This window comes from Schistocerca cancellata, chromosome 3, assembly GCF_023864275.1.
Source record: "Schistocerca cancellata isolate TAMUIC-IGC-003103 chromosome 3, iqSchCanc2.1, whole genome shotgun sequence".
In the NCBI taxonomy this organism is placed as follows: Eukaryota; Metazoa; Arthropoda; class Insecta; order Orthoptera; family Acrididae; genus Schistocerca; species Schistocerca cancellata.
In genome coordinates, this window is record NC_064628.1 from 949,292,070 (window position 1) to 949,312,499 (window position 20,430).

Sequence of the window (20,430 nt, forward strand, 5' to 3'; positions counted from 1 at the left end):
CTGGTATCAAATATTAAACCTGAGTGTCTCTTGGAAATCCGTGGCCAGATGTTTTCATCGGATGAGAGATCTGGAGAGCGTGATTGCCAGAGCTACGGTCGAACATCCTTGAGGTAGGGTCAGGAGACCGGGACCCCGATGTCGGCAGTAGACGGAATCGTCGGGCTACTGTCAGCTCCCTTGTATCCGAAGTTCAGCAGCTGACGTTGTAGAATATCCATTTCTTGTTTGTGTCACTGGAAAGAGTCTAGCAACAATATTCGAGAAAGATCTTGTGTGATACTACGTCCCACCTGCGACTATCTCGTGTACGCACTATCAACAACATACCTCTCACAGTGGCGCACAGGCATTTTTACCGCATTCCGTTAATCGAGAAGTACGAAAGAATGTTATAAATGTTCCATCATTATCAATGTTACAAATTTCGATACGAAACACCCTCCGCCAGGCACTCCACTGTAGTATACGGATTACATTTATCCTTGGGCAGTTGAATCAGAGAGTCCAATCTGACAGCATACAGTGCTTACTTTCGCCACGATGACGACGTTCAGTGAGAACGTGTCACTCTGTGAGACACCGACACTCTGGAGACAACCCGGCCCGTTCCAGAACAGCTCAGCTGACGCCCGCGACTCACTGGGGCTGGTGGAAGACGGACCCAAGGTGCGGACACCGTACAACTGAAGTCAGGGCACCTGCGAGGCTATTCAATCATCTCAGGTCGTTGGGCTGTCCCTTAAACCATTCTGACACAATTTGGTTCGGTGGAGAGATGCATTGTCTCGCTGACGGGACGCGTTCTTGCAGGATGGAATAAATCAACAAATAGTTACCCGTTACAGATAATCAGTTCCTATATCATTCCCCAGTTAGAGATGACGCCTGCTGTACTTGGGTTCCTATTCAATTCATCCACTTGAGATGCGGCCCCATCTGCCATAAGGATACCCTTTCGACAAGCGAGATTCATCGGCTCATGTTGTCAACATAATCGTACTCTGATCCCGGAGATGTATAGTGCTAACGCGTCCCGCACGTCATCCGTCCAGGTGGTCCTGCTACCGTGGTTCTAAAGTCCAACGACAGAGCTAATGCGCACTGTTTAGCAGAATTCTTTTGCATTTATAAACTTTTCCTAATGAAGAATGAAAATACATGTTACAACTGTTGTTGTAGAGCAGGGGTTTCTAAACTTTTCTGTGGCCGAGCGGCTCTAGGCGCTTCAGTCTGGAACCGTGCGACCGCTACGGTCGCAGGTTCGAATCCTGCCTATGGCATGGATGTGTGTGATGGCCTTAGGTTAGTTAGGTTTAAGTCGTTCTAAGTTCTAGGGGACTCATGACCTCTGATGTTAAGTCCCATAGTGCTCAGAGGCATTTGAACCATTTTTGAACCTAAACTTTTCCTCTGACAGAAAACTTTGAGAATCTTGGTACTTTGTTGGAACACCTTGTTTCTTTTGAAGGTTAACAACATTTTTAAAAAATGAGAAAAACTTGTTTTATTCAGTGATTACTTCAAGATTAAATCGCTACTAACAACACATAATGGAATTTTTAAAAAAATAATTCGTATAATTAAAATTTGGAAAAAGCTCTATGTTATTTATAATTTATCGCGGTGCACTTATTTACACAGTTTGGGAAATCCTGCTGTAGAGTGATTCTACCTGCTGCAACAGCACCTGACATCATTATACATCATTATGTAGCAACACAACCAGAGGAATTTTGTTGATCCTTCTAATATGTTCTGCAGTTCACCTGGATTAAATGCAAAGAGCAAATTTCCATCGCCACACAGTGGTTCAAGACTACACAAACATTGTATAAGTATATTATGTCACTAACTGCTTGCAAACTGATGACGCTCGTGTTCGCAACTTCAGGGTCTGCCAGGTCCAACCGGAGAGAGAGGAGCTCCCGGACCACGAGGAGACAAAGGGGAGAGAGGAGATCCAGGACCTCAGGGACCAGAGGGCATCCAGGGGCAGAAGGGTGAGTACCATTCCCAAGCATTCCTTTCAGAATCCAAAAAGCCGTCCAAGGGCAGAAGGGTGAGTACCTCTCCATAGAGTTACATCCAGGTCCCAGAAAAGCATCCAAGGGCAGAAGAATGAGTACCACTCCAAAGCGGTACGTCCAGGGCCAAGAAAGGCATCCAACGGCAGAAGGATGAGCACACGCCGAATCATTACTTCCAGGGCACAGAAAGGCATCCAAGTGCAGAAAGCTGACTACAACTCCAAAGCGTTCGTGACAGGGGCCAAAGATCATCCAAGGTTAGTAGTCTGAATACCACTCTGAAGCATTCTTTCCAGGGGCCAGAGGACATACAGAAATTGGAAGACATCCAAGAGCAGAAGGTTGAATACCATGGGAACATGTTACTTACTGTCAAAGGGAAGCGAGTCAGTACCGGTTTGGTGGTTTTTCTGAATTAGCGGAGCCAGTTGTTCGTGAAAATTTTAACGGGCTCGTCGTCCAGGCCCTGAAGGCCCAAGGGATGTAGACCGGCCTCCGTGTCGTCCTCTGCCATGCAGGGGCGTGTGGCCAGCACTCCGCTCTCAGATCTCGGAGCTGCTATTGCTCGGCCAGGCCGCTCCTCTGCTGGCGTCACCCTGCTGAGTGCACCCCGTCCAGCCCTCCCAGCGAAGGAAAATCCTTGGCAGCAGCGGGAATCGAGCACAGGTCCTCCACATGGCAGCCGACTACAATGACCACTCAGTGATGGAGACAGACGTATGAAAATTATAGAACTTAAAACGAAGAAGTCCACATAATAAATTTGTCTTGTTAGTATCTATGGTAAGGATTAAACAGTACTTTGATTCGAACACTTTGCCAAACAGATTCACTGGCAGGCAGGTTGAGCACGTGGTCAGCAGGGATGGTGGTAATGGAACAGTTTGAAGCCCATCAACTGTGACTTCATAAGAGACTGTTGATAGTCATATGTATAATCGAATGCGAAGTCCTACAATAAAATAAACGAGAAAAAAATTGCCTAATAAATAAAGTAATGACTGGAAGCATTGGATTTGAGAAACCATCTCGCACTATTCTAACAGGATATCCTGAAAGCCACAGATCAAGGCAGTGAGATGGATGCAGTATTTCTTGACACCCAAAAAACATTCGACTCTATAGCACACCAACGTTTATTAACAAAAGGACGATTATGTCAGGTACCAAATTATGAGCGTTGGGGGGGGGGGGGGGGGGGGGAAGGGGAGTACCCGAAAAAAAACCAGAATAACTGAGCCGGGCGTGGCTCGTGTGCCCGCCATCATGCATTTAACACCCTGATTTTAACGTACTTCCACCTCTGTACGTTAATCTAAATTACTACTGTCACTGAGTTGCTGCTTTGCCTGACCGTGACCGCCGCTAGCAGCGTGTATCGATATATCTCCTCTCGTAGTACCTTTGCTCGACTGCTCTTACTTCCCGGTCGTTGTCTGTCATAAAGGAGTTCGGGTCTGCCAGTCAGTTGGAACGCGCCTGGAGCGCAGTCCGGACCTGCCAGTCGGGAGTTGCAATGCGCCACTGGTGCAGTCGGGTTGGAGCTGTGAGGTCTGCGTCGACATGGCTCGCCCGACCATTGCCACCACGCATCACTTGAGCTGGGCCACGGTCTTGCTGCATCGTCGGTCGGTCGTCCTTTTTGGCCCGCCGATCGTTCATGTGTCGAGTGTGTGTGTGTGTGTGTGTGTGTGTGTGTGTGTGTGTGTGTGTGCATTGACTCCCAATTTGTCTTCATGCGTGCTCAGTTACTGTTGGGTATCGTTCAGGTCTCGGGTGCAAGTGTTTCTCGGTTTGTGTGTGTAGTTGCCGTTATTTCCACTGATGACTATTTTAGATGTTGTCGGCATTCTGAGAGGAGTAGGTCGGTTGCTGCGGACCAGGGAGGATATCTCCGCGCGGTGCAGTCGGTTGGGTCCGCTGGCAGTCCCTGTGCAGTGTCAGAGCGTGTGTGGAGCTGTCCGATCGCTACGAGCTTCGTGGTTCACCGACCCAGGACGTCAAAGTTGAGTAGTGGTTTCAACTACCCAAGCGATGTACATTGATGATGTTTGGTTCGTTTCGGTGGTTCGCTGTTGGGGAGGTTTTCCTGTGAGCAACACCGAGTGTTTCTATTGCTGAAATTTAGCCGCCATGCGGTGCAATTAACTGTATTGGTTGACTACAATTCAATTGCAACAGCGGAATTTTCTGCCTTGTCGCCGTTAGTGTTTTGGTTACCTGCCCTGGCCACTAACGTAATTTGAAGCAGCGTCCTTTCCTCATCCGTTGCCGCTGTCCAACATGGTGCGTAGTTTTGACAGCTAATGCATATTTCATTGTGGATAATCACGTTCGTAACTTTTAGTGTTTGATTTCTCATGTACCGATTCAAGGCTAGCAAGTCGTTTCGTCAGTCGGTCCGTAGCTGTCCCCTGGTTGGGTTCTGACGGATCAAGTGTAGTTGGGCTCACCACCTGTCTCACATAAGTGAACGAGAGCGGACCGACCTCCCTGGAGGTTTCTGAGTGCCGTTTTCTTTATTGTCCTTCTCACCAGTGTTTGTCTGTTTATAACCTATCATAGCCAATGATTAAAAAATTCTTGCTTTTACTGGATTTTATGTACGCTCCTGGAAATTGAAATAAGAACACCGTGGATTCATTGTCCCAGGAAGGGGAAACTTTATTGACACATTCCTGGGGTCAGATACATCACATGATCACACTGACAGAACCACAGGCACATAGACACAGGCAACAGAGCATGCACAATGTCGGCACTAGTACAGTGTATATCCACCTTTCGCAGCAATGCAGGCTGCTATTCTCCCATGGAGACGATCGTAGAGATGCTGGATGTAGTCCTGTGGAACGGCTTGCCATGCCATTTCCACCTGGCGCCTCAGTTGGACCAGCGTTCGTGCTGGACGTGCAGACCGCGTGAGACGACGCTTCATCCAGTCCCAAACATGCTCAATGGGGGACAGATCCGGAGATCTTGCTGGCCAGGGTAGTTGACTTACACCTTCTAGAGCACGTTGGGTGGCACGGGATACATGCGGACGTGCATTGTCCTGTTGGAACAGCAAGTTCCCTTGCCGGTCTAGGAATGGTAGAACGATGGGTTCGATGACGGTTTGGATGTACCGTCCACTATTCAGTGTCCCCTCGACGATCACCAGTGGTGTACGACCAGTGTAGGAGATCGCTCCCCACACCATGATGCTGGGTGTTGGCCCTGTGTGCCTCGGTCGTATGCAGTCCTGATTGTGGCGCTCACCTGCACGGCGCCAAACACGCATACGACCATCATTGGCACCAAGGCAGAAGCGACTCTCATCGCTGAAGACGACACGTCTCCATTCGTTCCTCCATTCACGCCTGTCGCGACACCACTGGAGGCGGGCTGCACGATGTTGGGGCGTGAGCGGAAGACGGCCTAACGGTGTGCGGGACCGTAGCCCAGCTTCATGGAGACGGTTGCGAATGGTCCTCGCCGATACCCCAGGAGCAACAGTGTCCCTAATTTGCTGGGAAGTGGCGGTGCGGTCCCCTACGGCACTGCGTAGGATCCTACGATCTTGGCGTGCATCCGTGCGTCGCTGCGGTCCGGTCCCAGGTCGACGGGCACGTGCACCTTCCGCCGACCACTGGCGACAACATCGATGTACTGTGGAGACCTCATGCCCCACGTGTTGAGCAATTCGGCGGTACGTCCACCCGGCCTCCCGCATGCCCACTATACGCCCTCGCTCAAAGTCCGTCAACTGCACATACGGTTCACGTCCACGCTGTCGCGGCATGCTACCAGTGTTAAAGACTGCGATGGAGCTCCGTATGCCACGGCAAACTGGCTGACACAGACGGCGGCGGTGCACAAATGCTGCGCAGCTAGCGCCATTCGACGGCCAACACCGCGGTTCCTGGTGTGTCCGCTGTGCCGTGCGTGTGATCATTGCTTGTACAGCTCTCTCGCAGTGTCCGGAGCAAGTATGGTGGGTCTGACACACCGGTGTCAATGTGTTCTTTTTTCCATTTCCAGGAGTGTATTTTTTAATTTTGGTAACTCAATTGTGGGCCTTCAGCCACTTAAATTCTTATTTTTAAAAAAAATTGTGGCCTTCTGCCTTTGAAAGGTTATGGTAATTTATTTTAAAACCTTGAAAATTATATTGTGGGCTTTCAGCTGTTTCTATTGCATCGTGTTTATGTTCGTCTATTCACCCTTGCCTTGAGGCTCTCAGCCTCGCTATATAATTTGCAATTTTAACTACATATTTTTACCACTTGAGATTTATCTTGTTGCTTTAAGATTTCTTGTTTGGAGGCCTTCAGCCGTGAAATAATTGCCTTTTTGAAACTCGTAGTCTAAAGGTTCGGCTATGTGCCGTTTTGGTTTAAAGGTGTCATTAAATTGCAATAAATTACAATTTTGAGTGAACCTGACCGACACCTTATTTGGCCCTTTCCACGATCCTAATCACCTGTTCTGCCCAGCTGGCTTAGCGGGCTTTTCAATGACATTACCGTGGGCGGGGCTTGTGTAGTGCGCATTTCTGCCGCTAGGCATATACAGCGCCACTCATTCATTGCCAGTTCAGTGCCGCCTGTGTTGTTGACCTGGATTGTTCCGTTCATCTGTAGTGATTGTTTTTGCTAGCGCTGTTTTATTGATTCGTTTTTTATGATGGCAAGTCTAATTGAACACCGTGCAGCTGTGAAATTTTGTTTACTACTCGGCAAAAATGCTGAAGAAACTATTTTAATGTTGAAAACAGCTTACCAACATGACGCTATGTGGGAAAAACTCAAATGTACGAGTGATTTGCTCGGTTTAGAAATGGCGCCAAGTCGCTTGATGACAAACCTCGTTCTGGACGTGCATCAGCTGCCAGAATTGACGAAAATATTGAAAAAATTCGAGAGCTTGTAACCACAGACTGTCGATAGACAATTGATCACTGTCTGAAAGTAATGGGTTATCTTGGAGCTCCGGTCAGCGAATTTTAATGGAAGATTTGGGAATGAAAAGGCTTGCTGCCAAGTTTGTTCCTTGGATTCTTACTGACAATCAAAAGGAACGTCGAGCTGAAACACGTCTTGCTTTGAAACAACAGCTTCAAACTGATCCAGATTTTCTGTCAAAGGTGATGAGTCATGGTGCTGTGGTTACGACCCAGAAACAATGCTACAGTCAAGCCAATAGAAAACGTCATCGTCACCCCGCCCAAAAAAATGTCTTCAAGTCAAATCAAACGTCAAAACAATGCTGATTTGCTGTTTTCATGCCAAAGGTATACTTCATTCAGAGTTTGTTCCCCTAGGTCAGACTGTCAATCAGATCTTTTATTTGGAATTTTAAGAAGATTGCACAACAGTGTTCGTGAAAAAAGACCCTATTTGTGGCAGAGAGGAGACTGGTTCTTCCACCACGACAACGCACCTGCACACACAGCCATCTCTCTTACAGTTTTTGGCTAAAAATGGCATGGTTCCCAGCCCCAGACACCTTACTCGCCTGACGTGGTTCCGTGCGACTTTTTGTTATTTCCACGCACGAGAAGAGGCATGAAAGGACACCGATTTGATAACATCGAAAAACTCAAGGAATAGACGAGTGAGGAGCTATCAGCCCTTTCTAAAGATGATTACAAAAAATGTTCTGAACAGTGGAAACACTGGTGGGACAAATGTATTAGCTGTAATGGAGAGTATTTTGAAGGGGATAATGTTGTTTTGTAAACAATTAGAAAATAAATAACTTTTTAAAAAATCCCGGTTTTTTTGGTCCCCCCTTGTATTTCTGTGACTGAGACGAGGATTTCTCTGTAGGCAGGTGCAGCATGTTATCTTCGACGAAGACTCATCGACTAAAGTAAAAGTTATTTCAGGTGTGCAGCAGAGAAGTGTGTTTGAGACCACTGCTGAGTATATTGTGCATTAATCACCCGGCGAACTACACGAATATGAACCTCAGACATTATGCGGTTATCGCTCAATCTCAAAAAAAGCAACGAAAATATACCGTTCGATCGTTATAAGATTTCTAAGAGTTTCAAAGATAGAAAAGTGGCTTCAAATGTGCACAAATATAATATTAACCACACAATGCAGAAAAGCAATATTCTACGGCAACAATCATAGGCCTCCAGAAAGAACAGGGACAGGGGGTGGGGGATTCTGGACTACAGAATTTTCACTCATGTATCGAGTGGATAATTATCACTTCTCTGGGATATAATAATAATTTAGTTCATGTCTCGAAACTGCCCTGTGGACTTTCATGACTACAATTCCAGTTGATCATCAGTAGTATCTATAAACGCTTACAAATTCTTGGGTGCAACAATTTTTGGGGATATGAAATGGAATAATCAGATACTGTCAGTCGTAGGTAAAGCAAGTGACAGACTTCTTTTCATTGGTAGGATGCTGGGAAAATGCAATCAGTCTACAATCGGGGCAGCTTACAACACACCTGTGCGTTCCATCAGAGAATATTGCTGAAGTGCGTGCAACCCATCCCATATGGGACTAGCATGGGATATTGATGTATACGGAGAAGGGCAGCACGGAAGATGACAGGTTTGTTTGACTTACAGGAGAGCTTCTGCATCTGGTACGTCTACGTACATATTCCGCAGGCCACCGTACGGTGGGTGGGGCAGAGTACCGTTTACTTCTACTAGTCACTCCCTTTCCTGTTGCACTCGCAGATAGACGAGAGAAAATCGACTGTCTATATGCCTCCGTAGGAGCCCTATTTGCCTATGCGACTGCTACGGTCGCAGGTTCGAATCCTGCCTCGGGCATAGATATGTGTAATGTCCTTAGGTGAATTAGGTTTAAGTAGTTCTAAGTTCTAGGGGACTGATGACCTCAGATGTTAAGTCCCACAGTGCTCAGAGCCATTTGAACCATTTGACAATGCACGAGCACAGCATGCCCACGTCGTGAGCGCCACCCTGCAGTAGCCAGGAACAGCCTGAATCCAGTGACCTGCGTATCTGCTAGCATCGACCCAACTGAGCGTGTTTGGGTCCCGTGGAAACGTCGCCAGAATTCTCCCTACGCACTGGATGGCCTCAGGAAGACCGCCGTTGACGAGTGGGGCGGCCTCGAGCAATGATGACCATCCTATGCCAACAAGGATCCAAGCACATTACACTGCACAGGGTCGAACAACAAGCAAGAAACAGGCACAGGTCGCCGCGTGGGATTAGCCGAGAGGTCTAGGCGCTGCAGTCATGGACTGTGCGGCTGGTCCTGGCGGAGCTTCGAGTCCTCCCTCGGGAATGTGTGTGTGTGTGTGTGTGTGTGTGTGTGTGTGTGTGTGTGTGTGTGTTTGTCCTTAGGATAATTTAGGTTAAGTAGTGTGTAAGCTTAGGGACTGATGACCTTAGCAGTTAAGTCTCATAAGATTTCACACACATTTTGAACAGGCACAGGTCGTTCCAGCCTATCAGACAAAGATGGGTAGACAACCTTTCTCTGCCTTTATTCCAAAGAATGTGTTCTAATCAACTTTGTCAAAAGCTGTCTCTAAATCTACAAATGCTGCCAAGGGGGAGCGGGAGGGGGAGGAATGAGAGGAAGGAATCGTGCGCTGGTGCACTTCCATTCTTACAACTTTAAAGGCATTTCAAGCGCCCGCTTGAAAAAATATTTCTTAACTATAACAATAAAATCTTTCTGTATGATACATCAGTTATCAGTATCTACCAGTGGTCATGACTACCGTTGCCAACTACTAGGGTACCATTTAGAAGCTTTCTTACAAATCTACAGTTAACCCTTCGGTATGCCGCTAATTCTGCAGCCTTTTTCTGAAATTTAATGTAGCTGCGTAATCCTTCGTTGCAGGCGAACCTGGCCGCGACGGAATGCCTGGAATACCTGGAAATCCTGGACCACCAGGACCTCCTGGAAACCCCGAGTTCTCCAGTTTTGATGTAAGTTGTATTATATATTACGAGCACAGTTGTGGTTTCTAAATCGAGAAAGAATAACTGAAATTGCATCACCACTTCGGTTTCGCACGTCTTACTTGTTTTTGTTCTTACATGCTGCATTTCAGCCTAGTTGGAAACCAAGAGCTGTATTCAAGGTAAGACGAGTAAATATGCCTTGATGTAAATGGCTCCCCTTATACTAATTCTTTTCCCTTTCCTTGTTGCAATTGGCTATCACATTTTGCAAGTGCTCCATCCAGCTCTTACGATATTGATGCCTGGAGTGGATTCTAAATATGAACAAACCACCTTTCTTTGAAGACTAACTCAATTTACTGATGCACAAATTCCACAGAGAACAGTGGAATAAAAGAGAGTTCTCTAACTAAATTTTTGAACGGAATAACCAAAACCAATCAAATGATTATAAATACGTTCGTACACAATATCGTCTGACTTGCTATTAAATAGGGATTCTTGGCTTTTAGAAGCGAATATGTTGTCCCGGACACAAGTTTTCATCACATTCACAATTGATATCATACGTTCCGTAAGAAAACATTGTTACTGTGTTCAGGCACCAAGGAATTTTACTAAGGCTTCTATTAATTAAATTATCGCTAGTTTGTTGTCCAGTTGCGAGGCTCTCTTTTAGTTTCAGATCATAGAATAATTTAGTCAGTATCAGTCTTAGTACCGTAAACAGTATTTTGTATTCATTGATGGCTGAAGATGAACACCTGTGTCACGCACTCCAAATAAATTAAGATTATAAAATTAATAATCCATAAATATCGTGACTGGTTGCGGTATATACATATAACCTTTACTGTAACATAATCATGGAAAAACAGTACTGCTGACATCGCAAATGACTGTTGATAAGAGCCTGTACAATGTCTACCGCGTCCGTCTATATCGTACGCCGGAAAGTGTGTAGTAGCATTACGAAGTAACAATATGGATAACTTGAAAGAGTAAACTTGTAAGTCTATTTTTCAACAACATTCACTTCACAAACACTCCACGTGGGAAACACGTGTGAATTTACAAACGCCGACGCGGTAGTCGAACTCTTTGCCACACACGAGCCACACTGTCTTCCGAATCTGTGGCTGTTGTTCGTTCAATCCTCCTTTTCAATTCCACAACATCGCCTGGAAGAGGAGAGACGTAAACAACGGCCTTTACACAACCCCTTAAAAACAATTCATAAAGGTGACGTAGGAGCCCTTTTTAGCACACATTGGTCTGTAGCTCCAACACGACCAATCATACACCTGCATAGCACTGTGTTCAGATATGCCCTAACATCACGGTGAAAATGTGGGGTACACCATCTAACAGAAGGTCAAAGTTCTCTGAGCAAGTTTGTAACAATAGAAGCACTCCGTCATCAGGCCACAAGTGGCCCATCGGGACCATCCGACCGCCGTGTCATCCTCAGCAGAGATTGCGGATAGGAGGGGCGTGTGGTCAGCACACCGCTCTCCCGTCGTTACGATGGTTTTCTTTGACCGGAGCCGCTACTATTCGGTCGAGTAGCTCCTCAATTGGCATCACGAGGCTGAGTGCACCCCGAAAAATGGCAACAGCACATGACGGCCCGGATGGTCACCCATCCAAGTGCCGGCCACGCCCGACAGCGCTTAACTTCGGTGATCTGACGGGAACCGGTGTATCCACTGCGGCAAGGCCGTTTCCAGTTTGTAACAATGGCATTAACCAATTCTGCAACATCTGAAGGAAGGACTCTCCAGTAACAGTTTATTCTGTAATGGAGAAAGGCCCATACAGTTTCCTGTGAGACATGGCACAAAAAACATTGACCTTCGGAGAATCTCTCTCGTGTTCAACAACGTTTTGCTGGTTTTCTGTTCCATAAATCTTACAGTTGTGGCTGTTTACTTTCCCAGTTGTATGAAATGTCGCCTTGTCTGAAGAAATCATCGAATTCACAACACTATTGTCTCCGACCTGCAATGACCAGCAAAACTCGAATAGCTGGTCTTTTGTCTTTAGGATATAACTTTTGCACTAACTGCAGTCTTTATGGTTTCATGTTTAATATTTTTAAGCAAAACACGCAACACAGTCGTTATTGACATTTCCAACTCACGTGAAACTCACTTTAGAGATTTTGCCGGACTCTATGTGGAAGCTTCTCCAACTCGTTCAATGTAATTTGCTTTCACACCTGGCCAACCACTTCTCTTGTCACACAAACATCCAGACTCAACGAACTATACATGTGAACTGTAAATTGCTTTCCTGGATGGCACTGTCTTCCCATTCTTCATCCTAAATTTTCGTTGGACACCCGATGCATCCTTTGTTTTGTCAAAGAATAGCACACAGAAATCATTCTCAGCTCCAGAAAGCGCCATCTCCATTATGATGCTGCCTAGCGACCATATAAGACACACATCAAAAAAAGGTTTGCATCACCCTGTCTCCCAGAACTCCTGAACTGTGGGTATTGTGGGTATTGCATCACAGACACAGTCCCACTGACTGTTCAGAGATGTCACTATAGCTGCCCAAAGATGTAAACAACCATGCAGGAGCACCGCCCTTTAAACGGAGGGGGTCCGACAGCCGATCGGTTCCAGTCATTCCACCACAAAGGAGGTACACGGCTCGTGTTGTCTGTAGTTCAACGATGCCTAGACGGTCAATACCGCCAGGCCAGGAAGGGCTCTCAACAAGGGATGTGGCCAGGCGTCTCGGAGTGAACCAAAGCGATGCTGTTCGGACGTGGAAGAGATACAGAGAGACAGGAACTGTCGACGACATGCCTCGCTCGGGCCGCCCAAGGACTAATACTGCAGTGGATGACCGCTACCTATGGAGGAACCCTGACAGCAACGCAACCATGTTGAACAGCGCTTTTTGTGCAGTCACAGGACGTCGTGTTACGACACAAACTGTGGCTGCATGATGCGCAACTTCACTTCCGACGTCCATGGCGAGGTCCATCTTTGCGACCACGACACCACGCAGCGCGGTACAGATGGGCCCAACAACATACCGAATGGACCGCTCAGGTTTGGCATCACTTTCTCTTCACCGATGAGTGTCGCATATGCCTTCAACCAGACAATCGTCCGTGACGTGTTTGGAGGCAACCCGGTCAGGCTGAACGCCTTAGACACACTGTCCAGCGAGTGCAGCAAGGTGTAGGTTCCCTCCTGTTTTGGAGTGGCATTATGTGGGGTCGACTTACGCCGCTGGTGGTCATGGAAGGCGCCGTAACGGCTGTACGATATGTGAATGCCGTCGCCGGCCGGAGTGGTCGAGCGGTTCTAGACACTACAGTCTGGAACCGCGCGACCGCTACTGTCGCAGGTTCGAATCCTGCCTCGGGCATGGATGTGTGTGATGTCCTTAGGTTAGTTAGGTTTAAGTAGTTCTAAGTTCTAGGGGACTGATGACCTCAGCAGTTAAATCCCATAGTGCTCAGAGTCATTTGAACCATTTTTTTGTGAATGCCATCCTCCGACCAATAGTGCAACCATATCGGCAGCATGTAGGCGAGGCATTCGTCTTCATGGACGACAATTCGCACCCCCATCGTGCAGATCTTGTGAATGACTTCCTTAATGATAACGACATCGCTCGACTAGAGTGGTCAGCATGTTCTCCAGACATGAACCTTATCGAACATGCTTGGTATAGACTGAAAAGGGCTGTTTATGGACGACGTGGTCCACCAACCACTCTGAGGGATCCACGGCGAATCGCCGTTGGGGAATGGGACATTCTGGACCAACAGTGCCTTGCTAAACTTGTGGATAGTCTGCAACGACGAATACAGGCATGTATCAATGCCAGAGGACGTGCTATTGGGTATTAGAGGTACCGGTGTGTACAGCAATCTGGACCACCACCTCTGAAGGTCTCGTTGTGTGATGGTACAACATGTAATGTGTGGTTTTCGTGAGCAATAAAAAGGGTGGAAATGATGTTTGTGTTGATCTCTATTCCAATTTTCTGTACAGGTTCCGATACTCTTGTAACCGAGGTGATGCAAAACTTTTTTTATGTGTGTATAGAGACCTACACATCACATCTACAGTGAGAAAAAAAACGTACAAGTTTATTCTTTCAAATTATATATATTGTTTCTTATATGCTACTCATTCGGATACAATAAATATTTTAAAATGCTTCAGGACTTCTGAAACCTGCTGTATACATTTTCATAGTTTTTGATAACTTGAGAAGTTTTTTTCCGTTTGATACGCTTGTCTGTATTTGCGTAAAATACGAAATTCTTTTCATGATGTCTGTGAAACATTCCAAAACTGGTAAAAACGCACCACTTTTCCTTTCCCGTTGATCTATGAACACAGTTATCTATATTTGATTTTCATATAAACGGAAAACCATACGAAGTAAAAACGTTGTATTTATGACAGTATGTAATAAACACTCACGCTGCGAGATGATGGTAATAGGAATACTTGAAGCGATACAAATCCAGTGACATCAGCCGGCATTGAGTCATTTTTGTCGCTACCACCGGTAAATGGGTGACAACGTAAAGTTCAGAGAATCTGTATCAGCGAAAGCAAAAGCAACAAACAACACGCAGTGTTATCAGTCAATGAAATTTTCTGCGTAACTGTGTCTGAAATCATATCGGTTACTCACATTTTAGACCCATTAAACGCTATATTGTCTGACAGCAATTGGAAACCGTGCAAAAGCGTTCAACGTAGTTAGATTTCTAGCGCTTCAGCTACTACCTGCGGTATTTACAAGTATCAACAACGAAACGAAATACGGCGTTCAACGACGGCTACCACGATGCTATAGCAGTCGGTTTATTCTCTCATTAAGGTAATGCACGCATAATACAGCTTGGTCCTTTGGCAGGGAATGTTGGCAGTGTAAGCACACAATCGTCGCCTTTGAAGGACTGACATTTCGGTAGAAATACGTGGAGGCGCGGAGGTAGGTTGCAACGTCGAACAGGAACACACCCGTAATCTTACGTTTCAATCATCTCACTCAGACTCAAACTATTCTAGGTAGTAGTAGTAGTAGTAGCTTTATTCATCCGTAGAACTCTTTTTACAAGGATATAGCACATGTCAAAATATGTACAAATTTAGATCAATTTAAAATAAGGTAATTCGTATACACATATATTTGCAGACTTCTAGTTAGAGACAATCATTAGATTTACTCCTGGTATACACTACTTTTTTTGCAAATAATTTATTTAATAATGTAATGCCACATTGTTCAATCATATTTCGCTATCCGTCACTGCACACACTATACGCACATTGTTTCATAACACTTCACTCACTACACACATACGCGCACGCACGCACGCACACACACACACACACACACACACACACACACACACACACACACACACACTGGTGTGATCTCTGGGCCATTTTCTGTACCGCAACTTCCCATTTGCTATCCTGAGAAACTGAGTCAGCATCCCTCCATAATGAGTGAGATGTTGTGCTCAGAAAGAGGAAGAGGTGTTAGTATTATGCCATGCATAGCTTGGGGGTAGGTACTTCGAGAAAGGAAAAACACATAATGTGAAGGTGTTATGTGGAATGTTGGATAGTTTATAATCATTATTAGTATTATTAATAATTTGTATAACATTTTTTATCAAACCCCTATTCTGTTTTAGCTAAGTAATCCTTCAATGTATAAAATCTATTGCATAACTTTTTAGCTGTCTTTTTAAATAAGTGTATTTTTGCAGTTTCTTCAATCTCTTTTGGTAATTTATTGTACAGTTTTATTCCTTGGTAGAAAATGCTGTTTTGAGGTTTATGTTTATTTTTTCTTGGTAAATGTAAGTTGAGTCTCTCTCTTGCTGCATGGCCATGGACAGAGCTGTTGTGCAGTAATTACAAATGTTATTTTTGGTGTGTCCAACTGACTGGTAAATGTATTCACATGGAGCAGATAAAATCCCCAGTGTTCTGAACAGACCTTTACAATGATCTTGACTAGTATTTTTGGTTATGATTCTTATGGCTCTTTTCTAGAGTTTGAAAATTGTGTTCATATTTTGTGCATTTGTCCCCCAAAAAAGAATGCCATAGTACATATGAATAATGTACATATGAGTGTACATATGAATAATATATAACTAATAGACACTGCATGTTACACACTGATGATAGGACTCTAAGGGCATAACATGCTGAAGACATTCTGTTTGCAAGTACCTTTGTGTGTTCACACCACTTCAACTGAGAATCAATATTCATTCCTAGAAATTTTGCATTTGTTACACAGTCTATAGAGGTGCCATCTACATTTAATTTAACATCTTTTTCCTCTTCAAACTGAAATTCATGGCGTTTGTTTTCTTTATGTTCAATGTCAGTTTATTACTTATTGACCAATCATAAACTTCCTTGAGAGTTTCATTTTTGCTTTCTTGGAAAGGAGTTCTCTTGTTTTCTCAGTGACTACAATATTGCTGTCATCAGTGAAGGGGATTTTTTTCACCACGAGTAACACTGCTGGGGAAGTCATTGATGTGTATCAGGAGCAGTATTGGTCCTAATATGCTACCTTGCAAAACCACTGCATTAATGTATTTTGTTTCTGATAAATGTTTTACTAAATGTTTAGATCTATTTGAAGTATGTATTATCTCTATTCTTTGTACCCTATCTCATGCAAACGCAACTTGCACACATGTCTGCAGTCTCAGAGAGCTGAAACTACACTGTGAGCAGCAGCACCAGTGCATGATGGGAGTGGTGACTGGGTGGGTGTAAGGAGGAGGCTGGGGCAGGGAGGGGAAGGGATAGTATGGTGGGAGTGGCGGACAGTCAGGTGTTGCAGTTTAGATGGAGGGCAGCAGAGAAGGTGCGGAGGGGGGAGGGGGTAAGTAGTGGAAAGGAGAGAAATAAAAATGAATTAAAAGACTGGGTGTGGTGGTGAAATGACGGCTGATTAGTGCTGGAATGGGAACATGGAGGGGGCTGGATGGGTGAGGACAGTGACTAATGGAGGTTGAGGCCAGGAGGGTTAAGGGACTGTAGGGTGTATTGCAGGGAAAGTTCTCACCTGCGCAATTCAGAAAAGCTGGTGTTGGCGGGAAGGATCCATATGGCACTGGCTGTGAAGCAGTCATTGAGACGAGAGGTATCATGGTTGGCAGCGCATTCAGCAACAGGGTGGTCCACTTGTTTTTTGTCCACAGTTTGTCGGTGGCCATTCATGCGGACAGACAGCTTGTTGTTTGTCATCCCTACATAGACTGCAGCACAGTGGTTGCAGCTTAGCTTGTAAATCACATGACTGGTTTCACAGGTAGCCCTGCCTTTGATGGGGTAGGTGATGTTAGTGACTGGACTGGAGGAAGGGGTGGTAGGAGGATGTATGGGACAGGTCTTGCATCTAGATCTATTACAGGGGTATGAGCCATGAGGTAAGGGATTGGGAGCAGGGGTTGTGTAAGGATGAACGAGTATATTGTGTAGGTTCAGTGGACGGCGGAATACCATGGTAGGAGGGGTGGGAAGGATAGTGGGTAGGACATTTCTCATTTCAGGGCACGACGAGAGGTAATCGAAACCCTGGCGGAGAATGTAATTCAGTTGCTCCAGTCCCAGATGGTATTCAGTTATGAGGGGAATGCTCCTCTGTGGCCGGGCTGTGGGACTTTGGGAGGTGGTAGGAGACTGGAAAGATAAGGCACGGGAAATTTGTTTTTGTTCACAGATGGAAGGATAATTACAGTCATTGAAGGCTTCAGGGAGACCCTCGGTATATTTAGAGAAGGATTGCTCGTCACTCCAGATGCGACTATCATGGGTGGCTAGCCTGTACGGAAGAGACTTTTTGGTATGGAATGGGTGGCAGCTGTGGAGGCATTGCTGGTTGTTAGTAGGTTTGATATGGACAGAGGTACTGATATAGTCATCTCTGATGTAGTCATCTCATCAACATCTAGGAAGGTGGCTTGTTGGGTTGAGTAGGACCAGGTGAAGCAAATGGGCGAGGAGTTGCTGAGGTTCTGGAGGCATGTGAAGAAGGTGTCCTCACCTTCAATCCAGATAGCAAAGATGTCATCAATGAATATGAACCAGGTGAAGGGTTTAGGATTCTGGGTTTTAGGAAGGATTCCTCTAGATGGCCCATGAATAGGTTAGCATAGGATGGTGCCATGTGGGTGCCCATAGCCAACAGTGGATTTGTTTGTAGGTAATGCCTTCAAAGGAGAAGTAATTGTAGGTGAGGATGTAGTTGGTCATGGAGACTAGGAAGGTGGTTGTTGGTTTGGAATCCATAGGGCGTCTGGAAAGGTAGTGTTCGATAGCAGTAAGGCCATGGGCATTAGGAATGGTAGTGTACAGGGAGGTGGCATCTATAGTGACATGCAGGGCACCGTGTGGTAAAGGGAAAGGAACTGTGGAGAGTCGGTCGAGGAAATGGTTGGTATCTTTTATATAGGAGGATAGGTTCCGGGTAATAGGTTGAAGGTGTTGGTCTACGAGAGCAGAGGTTCTCTCATTTGGGGCACAGTAGCCCCGGCCACAATGGGGCGTCCTGGGTGGTCGGATTTATGGTCTTTAGGAAGCATGTAGAAGGTGGGAGTGCAGGGAGTGGAGGGGTAAGTAGAGAGATGGACTCTGGGGAGAGGTACTGGGATGGGCCTAAGGATTTGAGTAGTGACTGGAGATCCTGCTGGATTAACTGGAATGGGATCAGTGTGGCATGGTTTGTAGGTGGAAGTATCTGACAGCTGATGGAGTTGTTCTGCCAGGTAATCCTTGCAGTTCAAAACAACAGTGGTGGAGCCTTTGTCTGCAGATAGGTTTATAAGATCAGGATCAGTTTTTAGATAGTGGACTGCGGTTCTTTCTGACAATATAAGGTTAGTATGCATGTTGAGGGATTTGGGGAATAATGGTGAGGCAAGGTTCAAGGGTAAGAAATTCTGGAGAGTTAACAGGGGGTGGTTTAGAGGCAGTGGGGGTGGATCATAGTTGGATGGAGGAGCGAACTGAGTTAGACAAGGTTCAATATTGGTCTTTGGTTGAGTCTGATTGGTCGGGTTGGTGGCGAAAAAGTGTTTCCACTGTAGGGACCGGGAGAAGGAGAGAAGGTCTTTAACTAGTCCTGCATGGTTGAATTTGGGAGTGGGGCAAAATGTGAGGCCATTGGAAAGGAGTGATATTTCTGTGGGACTAAGGCTTCTGGAGAGAGGTTCATGACAGTGTTGCGAGTCTGATTAGGTTTTTGGTTCTGTGTGGTGGGGGGAGGGAGTTTTGGAGGGTGGGGTAAGTGTAGTAGGTCTGTGAGACAGGGTTTGTCAGCTATGAGGGGGCATGGGGGTGGTTTGGAGTTTGTTGTAGAAGTGGTAAACAGTGGTACTCCGAGGCAGTAGTAGGAAGTGATCAGGATGGAGAGCTTTTTGATGTGGCATTGTGCATGTTGCTCAAGTTCCTGCAGGGCAAGAGTTTCAATGTTTTTTAGGGGTTCCAGGAATTCGGGATTACATAGCAGGAGAATTCTGTGGATGGAGAGAAGGTACTGCAGGGAGGATTGGACTTGGTTGATATGGTTTTGCAGGACTATTTTTGTGAGGGCTAAGGATTGGCAGAATCTGAACAGGTGGAGGTCATTGTGGAATGAGGGGCGGCAACACTGACAGTGCAGTTTCAGCTCTCTGAGACTGCAGACGTGTGTGCAAGTTGCCTTAGTGTGAACGTGTGTGTGTGTGTGTGTGTGTGTGTGTGTGTGTGTGTGTGTGTCAACTGCTGACAAAGGCCTTAATGGCCGGAAGCTATGAGTGTGTGAATCTTTTTATTTTGCCTATCGCGACTCAGCATCTCCGCTATATAGTGAGTAGCAACTTCCTTTCCATCCTGGATTTTCCATTGTTTGATCTTTGTAACCTATCTGTTAGATATGATCAAAACCAGTCATTAGCTACCCCTCTTATTCCTAATGCTTCTAATTTATTTAATAGAATTTTGTGGTCCCTGTATCAAACGCCTTAGAAAGATCCAAAAATATGCCTGTGACACATTCATCTTTATCAAGAGCATCAAGTACAACTTTTGTGAATTCTACTGTGGCTGACTCCGTGTTTTTGCCACTTCAGAAACCAAACTACGATTCACTTGAAAGATTGTATTTATTCAGGTAATTCATTAATCTGTCTTTCATAATTGCTTCTATTATTTTTGAGATTGCTGACTGCAGGGAAATGGGCCGATAATTTTCTATGTCCTCTGCATTACCTTTCTTAAGCAAAGTTATAACTCCTGCCTGTTTTAACTGCTCTGGAAATGTCCCTGATGTGAAGGATTCGTTTATTATATTTGTTAAGAGGCCTTGTATAATCTCTATGCATTGTTTCAGTACACACATTGGTACTTCATCTACGCCTACTGACTTTTAATTTTTTAGTTTTTGAATTATTTTACTGACTTCATTCTCTGTGGATGGAAG

General features: G+C 45.5%; 1 protein-coding gene and 1 pseudogene across 1 annotated transcript in view; one reads left to right on the forward strand and one right to left on the reverse strand.

Annotated features, from left to right (window-relative positions):
* LOC126176012 (collagen alpha-1(I) chain-like) overlaps positions 1–20,430 on the forward strand; it is a 1,061,651-nt gene that overhangs the window by 819,949 nt on the left and 221,272 nt on the right. Inside the window, exons 9-11 of the mRNA XM_049923130.1 lie at positions 1,895–2,003; positions 9,875–9,963; positions 10,089–10,118. Coding sequence (XP_049779087.1) covers positions 1,895–2,003; positions 9,875–9,963; positions 10,089–10,118 — 228 coding nt within the window. The remainder of the gene's footprint in view (positions 1–1,894; positions 2,004–9,874; positions 9,964–10,088; positions 10,119–20,430) is intronic.
* On the reverse strand, positions 11,550–11,667 carry LOC126177310 (5S ribosomal RNA; annotated as a pseudogene).